General features: G+C 33.4%; 1 protein-coding gene across 1 annotated transcript; it reads right to left on the reverse strand.

Moving 5' to 3' along the window:
* Positions 1–540: 540 nt before the first annotated feature.
* LOC138333603 (zinc finger protein 474-like) lies at positions 541–15,503 on the reverse strand. The gene is made up of 6 exons (XM_069282082.1): positions 15,404–15,503; positions 13,369–13,688; positions 10,516–11,833; positions 8,788–8,938; positions 7,762–7,942; positions 541–6,492 (listed from the first exon to the last, which is right to left on the reverse strand). The coding sequence occupies exons 2-6, from the start codon at positions 13,682–13,684 to the stop codon at positions 6,335–6,337; spliced, it is 2,124 nt and encodes a 707-aa protein (XP_069138183.1). The 5' UTR covers positions 13,685–13,688; positions 15,404–15,503; the 3' UTR covers positions 541–6,334.
* Positions 15,504–15,516: the final 13 nt, after the last annotated feature.

Raw genomic sequence — 15,516 nt, forward strand, 5'->3', positions numbered from 1 at the left:
ACCTGGAACTCGCATCGAATAAGATCACAACGTGACGTAACAAACGTTCATGGTATACCGGTTGTCTATACCATCAGCCTGAATTGTTTGGAACCTCAGACTATTCCTGTGAGTTACCTTGCTCAGAGGAAACAGTTGATGAACTAATGGACGAATTTACTGAAGAATACCCAACACATAGTTGTTCTTATGAATGGTCTTGCAACATCTAAGTGGTATGCATCCAGACCAAATTCACATTATTGAAAGCATGGCAGATGCTGATGAAATGTTTACAGCACTGGTGCACTCTTGCGATGTGATTAACCGACATTGACACATTCATATCATGAATATTATGGGACTCCCTTCAGGCATTGACGTTATTCGTCTGATGTTTCGGTAACATTGCTGAAGTCGTTGAGATATGTTTGACATATTATCTGCAAACTAAGCCGTTATTACCATCATGTTTTTAAATTGGCAATTGTGTTCGACAAAAATGTTAAATTGGTACCATACAATCGTTGGACATGACAATATTACAACAAAACAAGCATATGAGGTTGTGTGGTGTTTTATTTCAATTTCGTTAAGTGGGTTCTACAATCTAGAGATTTCTTGAAACTAATTGCATGTAATCTTATCATTATTTCAAACTTAAGCACAAACCAAAATATATCATAAGCAGTTCTATGAATCAAACGGATCCAGCAACTATTTTTTAAAATAAAAAATTACTTTTAAATAATTAATTATGTGTATACTTTTAAGGATATGAGAATAAATCCTGTACGTAGCCAGAAATTTTCGTGCGGATATTTTCGGGATTTTGCGGAACATGGGGTGTGGTCACAAAAATTTCACCCACAAAATAATTAGTGGCAGAAAAAATATATATACTCTTACAGTCAATCACAAAATTTCTATCAGCTGAAATTTTATTTTCTCATTTTAATCAGAAAATATTGATTTACAGAAGTTCAGGCCTGCAAAATATAACTTGCTACTTGGTATTAGACTCGGATTCAAAAGCGAATATATTAAACTATTTTTTTTTGTCAAATCCTATCAATCAACAGAGAAATTAAATCATGCAAGAAGAATTTCAATAACAAACATAATAAATCAGGTTAACAGCACCTTCAAATAAATCATTATTTACCAAATATCCTAAAGACTTTAATCTAAAACTTTCAAACCGTAATAATTGCAATTATCTGAAATTTCAATTACTAAATTAGAGTCAGTGAAAGTTGCTACTGAAATCAGCTATGCAGATTTTGTGAGACTAAGGTACTTATTTATGAGAAAATAATACTATTTTAATTGAAAAATTTAAATAACGCAGAATCACTCATTTCTATTTATCATATTAATTTTGATGATTAAGCCATTTCCATTTAGTTTTTATTCCCTTTCTGATTTAATAGAATTTGCCTTTTGACCCTGGATATATATATGTATTTTTTGTGAAAAAGAAGATTTAGAAGGCATTTAATCTGAATAATCTAAAATTCAATTTAATATCACAGAAATAAATAACTAATAAAAAAAAATAAAAATCAGCAGGTAGTTGAACTGTTTTTCTTCTTCTGGTATTTAATTCCATTTCATCCTTCGTAAACTAGTTAGTGCAAAATGGGTCAGGTGGGTATTATTTTCACATTTATAAATATAAACACTCAAAGGGATAAAAAATAGGTAACACATCTAGGTATCATATTGTACCCAAGAGGTCATATCTGATATGTTGTTTATCACATTGTACCCCAGAGGTCATATCTGATATGTTGTTTATCACATTGTACCCAAGAGGTCATCTCTGATATGTTGTTTATCACATTGTACCCCAGAGGTCATATCTGATATGTTGTTTATCACATTGTACCCCAGAGGTCATCTCTGATATGTTGTTTATCACATTGTACCCCAGAGGTCATATCTGATATGTTGTTTATCACATTGTACCCCAGAGGTCATCTCTGATATGTTGTTTATCACATTGTACCCCAGAGGTCATCTCTGATATGTTGTTTATCATATTGTACCCAAGAGGTCATATCTGATATGTTGTTTATCACATTGTACCCCAGAGGTCATCTCTGATATGTTGTTTATCACATTGTACCCCAGCGGTCATCTCTGATATGTTGTTTATCACATTGTACCCCAGAGGTCATCTCTGATATGTTGTTTATCACATTGTACCCCAGAGGTCATCTCTGATATGTTGTTTTTCACATTGTACCCCAGAGGTCATATCTGATATGTTGTTTATCACATCGTACCCCAGAGGTCATATCTGATATGTTGTTTATCATTTTGTACCCCAGAGGTCATATCTGATATGTTGTTTATCACATTATACCCAAGAGGTCATCTCTGATATGTTGTTTATCACATTGTACCCCAGAGGTCATCTCTGATATGTTGTTTATCATATTGTACCCCAGAGGTCATCTCTGATATGTTGTTTATCACATTGTACCCCAGAGGTCATCTCTGATATGTTGTTTATCATATTGTACCCCAGAGGTCATATCTGATATGTTGTTTATCATATTGTACCCCAGAGGTCATCTCTGATATGTTGTTTATCATATTGTACCCCAGAGATCATCTCCGATATTTTGTTTAATATCACATTGTACCCCAGAGGTCATATCTGATATGTTTTTATCACATTGTACCCAAGAGGTCATCTCTGATATGTTGTTTATCACATTGTACCCCAGAGGTCATCTCTGATATGTTGTTTATCACATTGTACCCCAGAGGTCATATCTGATATGTTGTTTATCACAGTCATAAAATATAACATTGCTTAAACTATCAATAATCAAGCACACCATTTAACAATATAATAATTTAAACAAAAACATATCAATTTAAATAATTACAATAACTTGGGTAAAATTAACAATATATATTTACATATCTACACCATACTATGGGTAAGTGGGTAGCATACCCAAAATATACACCTCTAATTTCCATCATTATATGTAAAATCAAAGTCAATGTCAATCTAGGTCAGAGGTCATGGGAAATCTAGGAACATGTCAATCTAGGGTCAAAGGTTATGGAAAATATTGTTACAGGTCAATGTCAAACTAGGGTTAGAGGTCATGAAAAATGTTGTAGCAATCAAGGCTCAGATCAAAATAAATCTAAGGTAAATTGATAGACAACATTGGAAATGTCATGGTGAATCAGATGTCAGCTGGTAATTCAGTAATTTAGCATACTCTGTAACTCAGGCGATATATCACCTAAACGTTAATAAGCATTTGTATCCTGAAAAACCCAGGCTTTTTATCATGAAAAAGTGATGAGGTGTTTCCTTGGTTCCTTCACACACATCCACTGGAGAAATGGACCAACCACGATGGACTTGTGAATATCTGCTATGTGTTTGATAGACTGAATGAGATTAACCTTACACCTTTTTATTATATATAGTTTTTAACAATATTTTTTTTCTATTTAGAAAACAAATATTTAGACCAATTTTTATAATTATCAACAATACATTCTGAAACATTATTAAAAACATTATCATAAGATTCAACAATGGGTTTCATCCAACAGGTAAACAATGTAAACAAATAATTTTACCTCTGTATATTAAGTCAATAAATAACATCTGTACTTATCCTCTATACTCTTCAGCATTTAAAGAAAACCAATGAAAATATATGTACATGTATCACATACAATTTAGAATTAAGGATGCACATACAAGTTATATAGTATTTTACTACAATTGTACATGTATTCAGATCTATTTTTAGAATTCTTGCAAAAATATTATCAGAATCACATCATTTTTACAATACATGTACTGTATTGACAATTTCTATCATAAATATGTGATGAGCAGAGCATATGCAATGGAAGAGAATTTTTGAACTTGTATTTACTGGTATATTGATTGGTAAATGGTAAATTTGAACTGTATATATAATAGATTGTAAGAATACTCTTTAACAGGAATCGCACCAACTTCCAAGCACTAATATATATTCATATCAATTGATATTAGATTTATTGTGAAACATGGGGAAGTACCTCGAGCTCTGATAGGTCAGAATGAAGTGTTCATTAAATATTGAAAAAAAACATAATTAGATGGCAAGACAGGAAATTAAAAGCCTGATTTAGTCACATGTGGTTTTAAAATTATAAAGTAAAGGTATTGCTATATATAAAACGTGTATATCCTTTATATAAGGATAAATATAATTATCTATTCCAGTACATTATATATATGTACAGTACATTAACATCAAATCCACACAGTGTGTTGTTATTCAATTATTTTGAGTTACATCACAAGACCACATTATCTGTCACATCTATTGTTGCTAACAAAGCATTCAGTATGTAAATACATAGTACAGGGGTGGATATAACGACAGTGATAGTAACCCCTGGATCAAGTCTCCAGGATGACTATTGATAGGTGACTTTAACATTATAATAATAAATCTATGCTAATATATAATAACTTAAATAAGTATAAGTCTAGTATTGAACATTGGATTCAGCACTTTAGATGCAGTTGAGCACTTACATTTTTTTTTTAAAGATACAAAACCACCAACAGCATAAACAATACTCATCATTTGAACAATAATTGGTGTTGACTCATGTCAATATATGCCTAATTAAGACAGAAATAGATATAAAATAATTAATTTTGCTTTTGGTTGACGGCAATCAGCACTTTATTGCATATTTAGCATAGTACCATGGATGCAATTAATTATTTTGAATATATTTATTGTGGAAACGTAAATTAAATAAATTTTGTAACAGAAATACTACTGCTTTGTCCGCATCTGTTTTTGATAGAGAAAAAATACCATTTTGTTGGCAATGTAGCATCTTTAAAATAACATTACATTTGCATTTTTAAAATCATTTGAAAAAAATCTGTTTCATGAACATTATTGTCTCAAAACCATAACTTTTTGTACTCTTATTATTAAATAAAAGTAATTTGATATGGTTTAGTCGTTCAAGAACTAAAAGGCCATGTCTAAGATACTAAAACTCATTAAATTACAAAACCAGACATATGGCTATGTGTACACTAAACTATTAGATACAAGTTGTCATAGCGTGTTAATATATTTGTTTGTGTCACAACATTTGAATAATAACTTTTAAATAAAATATTTCTAGAAGAAGTAATTAATGTATGCCAATTATAAAGATTCATCATGATATTGTTCATAAATAACACAAAAGCTGTATTTGAATAAATGGTTCAATACAGATTTTTAAATACGGTACCCAGTTTAATAAAAAACAATTTTTCTGTAACAATAACAGTATAATTGTATAGTAAGAATGTTGGCAGCTTGAGTGACTAAATTAAATATAATCAACTGAATTGTGACACTCAAAATTCAAGATTCTATACCCTATGAAATGCATGAAATTATTGACACGTCTGTTGATTTCAGTCGAAAATATTCTTTTTAAGAATGTATTATATTACAGGTGTACAAGGATGTGATATATTTTGGATAAAATTTTTGAATACTTTCATTTACAATAAATAAATGTATAATAATGAAATAAATAAATCAAAATAATAATAAATAATATAAATAAATACATACACTGTAAATAAATACACTGTAAATAAATAAAAACTTAATAATAAAAATGATAATTAAAAAAACCAAAAACAATAATCAGATGATGCCTAAAGAAAATACGTTCTTCTGAGATTTAGGAATAGCAGATCTTCATTCCAGCTAGATCAAAATATATATGTGTCAACCATTTAAATAGGGAGATTTTCTATACATTACATGGTAATACAAGTAAATTATTTACATTAACAAAATAAGAAGTTTTACTGTTTTAACTTAAATGCCCTCATTCTTCATTTAAAGTCACAAAATGCTTAGATTTAAAAAAATCCAAGTTATGTTAAACTTCAAATAACTTGTCAAACTTCTATTACAAGTATTTACTCTAATTTTAAATGCGAACATAAACTCACTTATAGAACTGCCGTCACATGTATTTTTGCATAGCTCCAGTGTAAAATTTTGAATACAATTCATATACATGTACATGCAACTATCGCAATATCTGATATTCTAATACCATTTTATATTTCTATCAAAGTGTTTGTCATCTCATCTTTGCTAGTCTAATTGCCTACATTTCTTCTATTCTTCATGATGAAGAGAAAAGTTGGCAAACCGTTACTCTTGGCTAGCCAAGATATTGTCATCTATCTATAAGAATATCTGTATGGATGTTACAAAGCGTGCATTAACACTAAATATTGTAATAATAAGACATCCTTTCACATAATTCCCAAACTTCAGTCTTCCTTGGGAGGCTTGGGCTTACAGCTTCTCAGATGGACAGTGAGTCGGTCAGGCATGAACGTACGGCCACAGTTATCACATGGGACAAGTAGAGCCATAGCACTCTCGTATGCAGCTTGGTTGAATTCTTCAATATTGTACGAACCAGTTCCTAATAATGAGATTGGTGGTTATGAAGTTATTTTTATAATATGCATGCACATAAATGAAAAACATGGTTATTTAGTTATCTCTATAAATATGCATGCACATAAATGAAAATTTCTTAAAACATAATAATGATATATATTATTACACTGGCCAGTTATGACCGCCATTATATCTACTCATTCCTGTGGTTTCGACTGATATCATCAGTGATCTCCAGCAATGCTTACCACTGATCAACGACACCATTCTTTACCCATGATGTCACTGATAAGTCACATGGTCCATGTTCATAATTAATGAAATCATGATATATTTATAACTTGAAAATTTGTCCTGAAATTTTAAGATTAAAAAAAGAGACATTTTTTCATATTTTCATGTATCTTTGATACTTCAGATTCCATTACTTTCACTGTCCTTATATCCACCTTGGACTTATATCCCTTAGTAAAACTGAAAGCAGTTCAGGAAAAGAAATCTGACAAATCACAGGCCTGCAGAGATTGTCTTTGATTACAGCAACTTCAAAGCAACTTTATGTAGCTGTTATACATTGACTTTTGATGTACATGTCCATCAAAAGACCAAACTACCTCCTCATTTGCCTTCAGTTTTGCTATAACATAGTCTAGCTAGGGGTGTATATTACGACAGTGAAAGTATCATAGTAACTCTAAGGGTATGGAGGACAATTTGCGATTTACATATATATGTTTACTAGTTAGTTTAAGCTAAAAGATTCACATGTAACAGTGAGAGGAGGCTTAAAATATAATATTGTTTGTTTCTTTTTTCCAACCTACCCACCCGAAACACTGAAAACATCCCCTCCCCAAAAAATTTCCATTGTTACTTTCCATGAAATTGTTTGGGTTTTATTAGTTTTAACATCCTAATTAACAGCCAGAGTCATGTTAGGATGTGCCAGGTTTGTTGGTGAAGGAAAGCTGGAGTACCTGGAGAAAAATCACCAGCCAGTGGTCAGTTCAACTGTACCTGTCAACTGCCCCACGTAGGATTCAAACTTGCAACCCAGAGATGGAGGACTTGTGGTAATGAATTAATCCAAGTCAATTTGTCAAAGTTTATCTCTGCAAATTAACACTATCATTTATATCAATAGGAACTCTGATTCAATTTTTTTAAATCTGTGAACCTAAATCTTTGCAAACATATTTTAAAATAGAGATCACAAAATTTAGAAGCTGTAAAAGAAAGCTGGTTTACAGTGTATATAAAGATGCTACATATATAAAAAAAAAATACTTACCTGAAACATTTTGTACTTCCGGTTTTTTAGGTAGCGGCCTCTGCAGGTGTTTAGGCAGCTTGCTATTCTCCACAGACCATTTCTGTAGACACTGGGGTTCGTGTATGGAGATTGACTTACTACCAAAATCACGACCACATATATAACAAACCATGAAGTTAGGCTTACGAGGAGGTGCCGCCTGTCATAAAAAAAAAAAAAAAAAAAAAAAAAAAAAAAAAAAAAACTATTTAGAGTAAATGTAAAATATTCAATTTCAACATATCATTTGAGCTAGCTGTGTCACTTGTGAAGTTTGTGGTAATTTATATTATAGTGTGAAATTTACTAAAAAATATACCTTTATACAAACTTACAAATGCATCTGAACTAGACTCTAGATTTGTTGATATATAATGTTTCTGCATTCTTCCAAACCCTCCCTACTTCGGAGGGAGACTCTCGATTAGATTAATAGACGTAATTCTTGAGGATCAAAATATACAGGAATTTCAAAAAGTTAGCAAGTATGTTTATGTCATTCACCATTTAGGCTTTTCCCAATCAAAGACTTAATGAGTTCATTATGAAATTTCAGGAGTGAATGATATTAAAATGTGTTTAACAGAAACCTTTTCCATGAATCAGTATTTTATATGAATTATAAATTAATGTTAATGAATAAACTATTTTTCTGAGGTTAATTCATAAGAAACTCTATAATTATGAAAATGAAAGTTATAAAAATACTGGGTATTTCAGTATATAATTACAATGAAAAATTCCCAAATCAAATCTCTGAAACTCAAACAAACCCAAAAAGCTCTTCCCTCATTGTTTAATCCTTAAAACTGTTGTTATGGTCGTCAGCTTTTGATAAAATGAAACGGTTTACTGTTTTACAATATCTAATCACTGATAATACCATGATCAGTACTAGTAATGGGTAACTTTTTCCAAAACTGCTCTTTTTGTGATTAAAAATTCCCAATTTGTTACAAAAACTTTTTTCCTGAAATACCCTGAAAAATCACTGCATTAATGCACCTGTTTAGCTGGCTTTGGTGGACTCCCATCCTTCGGTTTACATGATCGCAGGTGAACGTCCAATCGGTCAGTAGCAAAGCGGCGTCCACAATTCTCGCACGGAATCAACTGAGCTTTTGAGTTCTCCCAAGCAGCTTCATTCATCTGCTCCCTGTTTCAAAAAGATTCCTTATGATGTACCATGTCAGAGCCCATTAGTTTTGTAAAATAAAGGCCTGCTTCTTTAAATATGTGATAAAGTCATTATCATAATGCCCGTACAAAGTCAGGGAGCGGGTAATTACAAGGTCAAGGTTGTGAAACTTTTATAGCAACTAAAATACTGTATACAGTAATTAAATGGTAACCCCCATGTAGATGTGCCTAATCTATATCGGAACAAAATACCTCCTTCTTTTCAGAGTAATGCCTCTTTGTAACAAACTTGGAGAAAAGGGGCTTATAAATTTGTGTCCTGAATGACAGTTCTACTCTAAACAGAAATTGCATAATGACCAAAAGGAATAAAAGTCAAATAATTCACCTCTTTCATATTACATTTTTTGGAATCTCAGGGGTTATGACTTATTGATCAAAAGAGACATCATGCATGAGTTTCCAATTCTGTATTTGCATATTACAGAGTTATCTGTCCTTGTGGGTGGGTATTAATTGTGACGTCATGTTTTGCGAGTATAACGTCACACTTTTCAGAAACAAGAGGCCCAGAGGGCTTGTATCATTCACCTGGTTTGTAATGTCAAGTCATGTTCTGAATACAGGTTCATTGTTTCTTTTCTGAAGGAATTTGAATATTTACCTCTTATTTCCCTATTGGGCCCCGCCTCTCCTGCCCCCGGGGGATCAGAGCCAAAACTTATACAAGTTCTGTTCCCCTTCCCCCAAGGATATTTGTGGCCAAATTTGGTTACCCCTCCTGCCCCCAGGGGGTCAGAGCCAAAATTTATGCAAGTTCTTTCCCCTTCCCCCAAGGATGTTTGTGGCCAAATTTGGTTACAATCCATGCAGAACTCTAGGACAAGTAGCGATTTATAGGATTTACTTCTATTTCCCCTATTGGGCCCCGCCCCTCCTGCCCCCAGGGGGTCAGAGCCAAAATGTATACAAATTCTATCCCCATTCCCCCAAGGATGTTTGTGGCCAAATTTGGTTACAATCCATGCAGAACTCTAGGACAAGTAGCGATTTATAGTATTTACCATTATTTCCCCTATTGGGCCCCGCCCCTCCTGTCCCCCGGGGGGGTCAGAGCCAAAATTTATGCAAGTTCTTTCCCCCTTCCCCCAAGGATGTTTCTGGCCAAATTTGGTTACAATCCATGCAGAACTCTAGGACAAGTAGCGATTTATAGGATTTACGCCCCTCCTGCCCCCAGGGGGTCAGAGCCAAAATTTATACAAGTTCTGTTCCCCTTCCCCCAAGGATGTTTGTGGCCAAATTTGGTTACAATCCATGCAGAACTCTAGGAGAGCTAAAAATTACATGAATTTCACTCACAAAGTAATGACGTCATAATACATACCTACCCGTAAGAAAGGTAACTCTGTAATATGCAAAGACAAAATAGGTTTCAACACGCTAAAAATTTGTACTGGGTATTTATTACTACAGTGATTATCAATGATCATTGCAATTGAAATTTATATTTTTTTCTATTGTCGTATTTTCTTTTACAATCTTTTTAAGATCAGTGTTAATCAACAGCCTTTTAGTTGTAAGCAAAACTACCTTGTAAGTGGGGCTCCGTCCTCAGTTGTTGGTTTCCTGGGCAGTGGGCGTCGTCTTTCCTTTGGGAGTTGGTCGTTTTGAACCTTCCATTTCTCTAAACACTGCGGCTCATGGATTGGTAGAGATTTACTTCCAAACTCTCTCCCACAGATGTAACAGACCACTGTTCTTGGTCCGCCTTTAGGAGGAGAACCTCCCTTGGTATTGCCTCCCATCATTCCCCCAGAGGTCAGAGGTGAAGGGGTTGGGGTCGAGGCATCTGTTTTTGCTGCCCCACCCTTGGGCTTACAACTTCGCTGGTGAACAGGAAGACGGTCAGGTGCAAATGTTCGCCCACAGTTGCCACAAGGTATCAGCTGGGCTTTGGAGCTCTCCCATGCTGCTTCATTCATCGCATCAACATCATATTTACCATCTGTTGTTTTCAACACTTCAGGCTTTTTCGGAACAGGACGTCTCTGTCCTTTTGGTAATTGTGAATTCTCTAGTTCCCATGCCTTCAGACATTGTGGCTCATGGATGGATATAGATTTTGTTCCAAACTTTCTTCCACAAATGTAACACAATACAAACTGCGGACCAGCTGGAGCACCTTTAGATTTTGTTGGTGATGTTGGTGACTTTTGTCCACTACTGGCACTAGAGCTGCCAATGGAGGATCCACTACTGCCACCTGCGGATGATGCAGGCTGTTTAGCAGCACCCGGAGGGGCCTTACAGGCCCGCTGGTGAACTGCGAGACGGTCCGGGGCAAAAGTACGACCACATCGGGTACATGGGAGAAGCTGGCTCTGAGCGCTTTGCCAGGCAGCATCGTTCATAGCATTAACATCATAGCTACCTCCAGCACCCGTTATGACCTCTGGCTTCTTAGGTGGTTTCCGACGCTGACCTTTTGGCAATTGATCATTCACTGCATTCCATTTTTTAAGGCACTGTGGTTCATGTATATCTATGGACTTCGATCCGTATTTATTACCACAAATATAACATAAAACAAAACCAGGACCAGGATCAACAGGCTTAGCCGTTTGCGGCTTCTGGTTCGGGGATGTGTATGTTCCCTCCCGCTGTAGGCCAGGGCCTGTTGGTGTTGGGGTACCAGCATTTTCAGAAGATGGCGGACTAGTGCTTCTTCTCTGCTGTGGAACAGTCTTGTCTCTGGTTGACTGTTTCTCCAGATCTACAGCGTTTGTTTTATGTAAGACTTTTGGGGCAGACAGTTTTACAGTTTTCGGTCGACTCTGTTCCACTGGTTCAACACCATTTGTGTTAGATCCTGAGCCTCCTGGTTTAACTTTCAACTGCATTGGATTACCTTAAACATGAGAAGAATTTGTAAAACAAAGAGATTAAAATGTTATTATACCATATTTAATCCTATAAGCATCCTATCCCCTTGTTGAGGCCTCAATTTCATTTAGATTAAATTTTAGACTTAAATACAAACTGTAACTATGAAAACTGTGTACTAGGTTTCTCTATACCTATCTTTGATTTCTTTTGTAAATTGATTAATGACTTACTCCTAGCAATAATTTTGCACAAGATTAGCCCAAATTTGGTCCTATTAAAGGTCCACTACATTTTCAAAACACCTATAGATTTTAAAACTTTAAAAGGGGAATGTAAAACGAGTTTAATCATTTTGAAGAGTTGCAAATTAAAGTCATTAGCTAAGCTTTCTGTTAATAATACACTTTTATATCATTAACTTCTGAAAATTTTTACTAGAATATTTTTTTTTTTAATTTTCATAATGCAGGTTGTAATGTTTCCGGCAGTCATCCTAATCACCGCACATTAGTTTACTATCATTGCGCCAGACTGAGACAGTAAACAGCAAAATTATTCTTCACTTTAACATAGATTACGCAGGAAATCTTAGATGAGCATTTGATTGGTGTCATAACCTCATCTTAGGCCACTGGTACAAATTTTCTTAATATGTTTTTATTGTTTAAAAAAAAAAAAAAATTGTTTTGGAAATGCAGTGGGCTTTTAACTATCCTTTTTATTTTTTTTTATTTTTAACCTTCCTTTGGCATCTACTGGGTTGAATACGGTAAAATAAATTCCAATTTTAATAATTTGTTTATTGCGTTCAACTTGATTACAATACTTGTCACCTTTAAAGATTCTATATCGCTGACGAATGATATTTTTTCTCTATCAAAAACAAGTGCTGACAAATAAGTATTTTTCTTTGGTTACGAAACCTACTTTGAGTTACTTTACACCATTTCAATATCATTGAAAAGTTTGAGCTTCTCATTTTACTTTAGTATAAAAATATTAAAACTAACTAAATGCATCCCTTAAAAACTCCACGGCACTATGCCCTATATGGAATGAAAACTGATTATACATGCACCAAAATGAAAATTTTTATAAGCATTATTGTGTTAATTAGACATATATATATATATATATATATATACATGCACAGGATTAAACATCCGTTAATGTTTAAATGATGAGTATTATTTATGCTTATGTTTTTTTGGTGGTGGAGCATCTTTAATTGTCCCCTTTTCTATTAAAATCGATAATTAATTCTATTTCATCTTACTGTATTTGATTGTGTGGGTCTTAATCAAGCGGCAGATTGCATTGAAAAATTGACTATATTTATTTATACAGATTGGATTATTTTCTTGACCTGATTAAATCAACAATCTATTTTTCTAAACAGTTAGGATTTTTTCTTGACCCAAAGGCATATTTACTATTTGAAGTACAATTTATATATCCTACAGACAAAGCTTTGAAACAATCCTGTGCTATCCACATAGAACATACCTTTGATATCACTTCTCTGACTCATATTAACTTTGTATTTGAAATACCTACTTGCTTTGCATCCTTTTTGGTGGATAGCGAGTCTGTCTGGATTAAATGTACGGCCACAATGTTCACATGGCAGTAACTGTGACTGTGCACTCTGCCAAGCTGCTTCATTAAAACGCTCTCTATCATTTCCACCATTTCCAATCGATGGTAGAAACTCTGGTTTCACCGGAGGTTTCCTTCTCTGACTTTTGGGCAATTTGTTGTTTTCTGCAGTCCATTTTTTCATGCACTGAGGTTCATGAATTGAAACAGAAGAAGACCCAAATTCTCTACCACAGATGTAGCAGACTACCGTCTTCTTCACGACACCAGGCATATTTCTGAAAAAAGAGGGGGGAAAATTGATCATCAATTACACGTCAATCATCCTGACACTACTTGTATTTAAAGATGCTCCACAGTGGAACCGCTGATAAAATAAAACATGTTGCTAGCATCATTAATGTTGACAGAACATTGACCTATTTTTAGGATTTTTTTTTAATTTGACTTTAAACCACTGTTGCCGATATATAAGCATGTATTTTCATGTTATGAACTGATACAGACATAAAATTGATAATTGCTAAAAGAAATACATGGAACACCTATTGAGTGACAGAAAAAATAGTTTTTAAATAGGGTTCAGTAAGTTATTATCATGTATAATGTCCATCAAAATAATGTTAGCACACTGATAATAAGCATTTTTCAAACAAATCTGAATGCAAATAAACCACAAACCATTATTATTTACAATTTTATGACTTCTACATCATGTAAACACATTTCATGACTGATCAATGAACTAGTCTAAATTTCAAAGCAAATTTTAAAAAAAGACAGACCAATGTGCACTTTTTTTGGGAAGATGACATATGGTAATATTAGGAGCAGATAATTTAGTATTTTTCTTAGAGTTACAAACACATACCCACGATTAATCATCAATTAGATGAGTAATTAATAATGAGTATTGTTTATGTTCTGTCACCGGTTGAGCATCTTTAAATATATACCTTATATAATTCATGTAAAAAACATGAGGTAACTGTGATACAAATTGAAATTAAAAACCATTTCATTTTTGTATTTACAACAAATATGTCACGTCTTCATTATTTTCAAGATATTTGTGAAGACACAAATTTGCAATCAGGGACTCTTATGTAGTGTAGTGATACCTATATATATAGATATGCTTGCTATAAGTCAATTACAGCTAGTTATTGCCCATGTATACGTAAGTGGAACACTCGCACGTGAGGGTTCAGTATTGAGTCAGTTAATAAAACATGTGGATTGAATTCGGATGTGTTTGAGTAGTTCAGTTGAATACAGTCAAGACTAATGTCCAACACAACATCTTACAAATGATATAACCATGCATTCGTACACAGTTGTACAGCAATACAATTTTTGAAAATTCTTATAATCAAAGTACTGTAAATACAATGAAGCAAAAACAGTAAAATTAGAATGACATCAAAAAAATATACAAAATCAAATATATATAAACCATTATAAAATTGATATACATACTATACATAGGATATTTTTAGAAAACCAAATGAATATACGAGATATATCATAACAGACGTCTATATATTTGTCAATATTTTAACAGCCGTATAAATAACATGTATGTTAAGCTTGCAATTATAAGAGATTGGTAATGTGTAGGCTATACAGTATAGAACTATAGAATAAATATACAATGTTTATAATGCATATATGGTGTATTCCATATTTACATTCATACGTATTTAGGGGAAATTTGAGAAATATTTTTGATCATGTGTGATAGTTATAAACGTATCCGAAGGAATTTGGTACAACCCCCGCCCTACATAATCTCGGTGGAACAGGATATATTATTGATAATGTGCCAAAAAATGAACTGACAAGTGAAGATCGAAAATGTGTTTGTTTATTCTAGTTAGAAAAATATATCTGACAAGGTCATAGTTTCAGTATAAAACACAACTAGCATAGCTAAATTTATGATCACATAGTGACATGATCAGTCATAAATTAATAAGTTAATAACACTTACAAAATAGTCGATGTAAACAACTTTCCCTAGTTACAATGCCACCTTTGCCGCCATTTTTAAACAATATTTCCGAAATCTCGCTTGGCTGAGTTTTGCGAATTCGTTTACACTTC

This window comes from Argopecten irradians, chromosome 10 (genome assembly GCF_041381155.1).
Source record: "Argopecten irradians isolate NY chromosome 10, Ai_NY, whole genome shotgun sequence".
In the NCBI taxonomy this organism is placed as follows: Eukaryota; Metazoa; Mollusca; class Bivalvia; order Pectinida; family Pectinidae; genus Argopecten; species Argopecten irradians.

What these genes read in the sequence shown, in the direction of transcription:
- LOC138333603 (XM_069282082.1), bottom strand. Translation starts at nt 13,684, where the DNA reads ATGCCTGGTGTCGTGAAGAAGACGGTAGTCTGCTACATCTGTGGTAGA. An exon ending in CCAAAAAGGATGCAAAGCAA is followed by an intron (nt 11,834 to 13,368) that starts GTAGGTATTTCA and finishes CTCATGTTTAAG; the next exon opens with GTAATCCAATGCAGTTGAAA. An exon ending in CACCAAAGCCAGCTAAACAG is followed by an intron (nt 7,943 to 8,787) that starts GTGCATTAATGC and finishes TTTTTATGACAG; the next exon opens with GCGGCACCTCCTCGTAAGCC.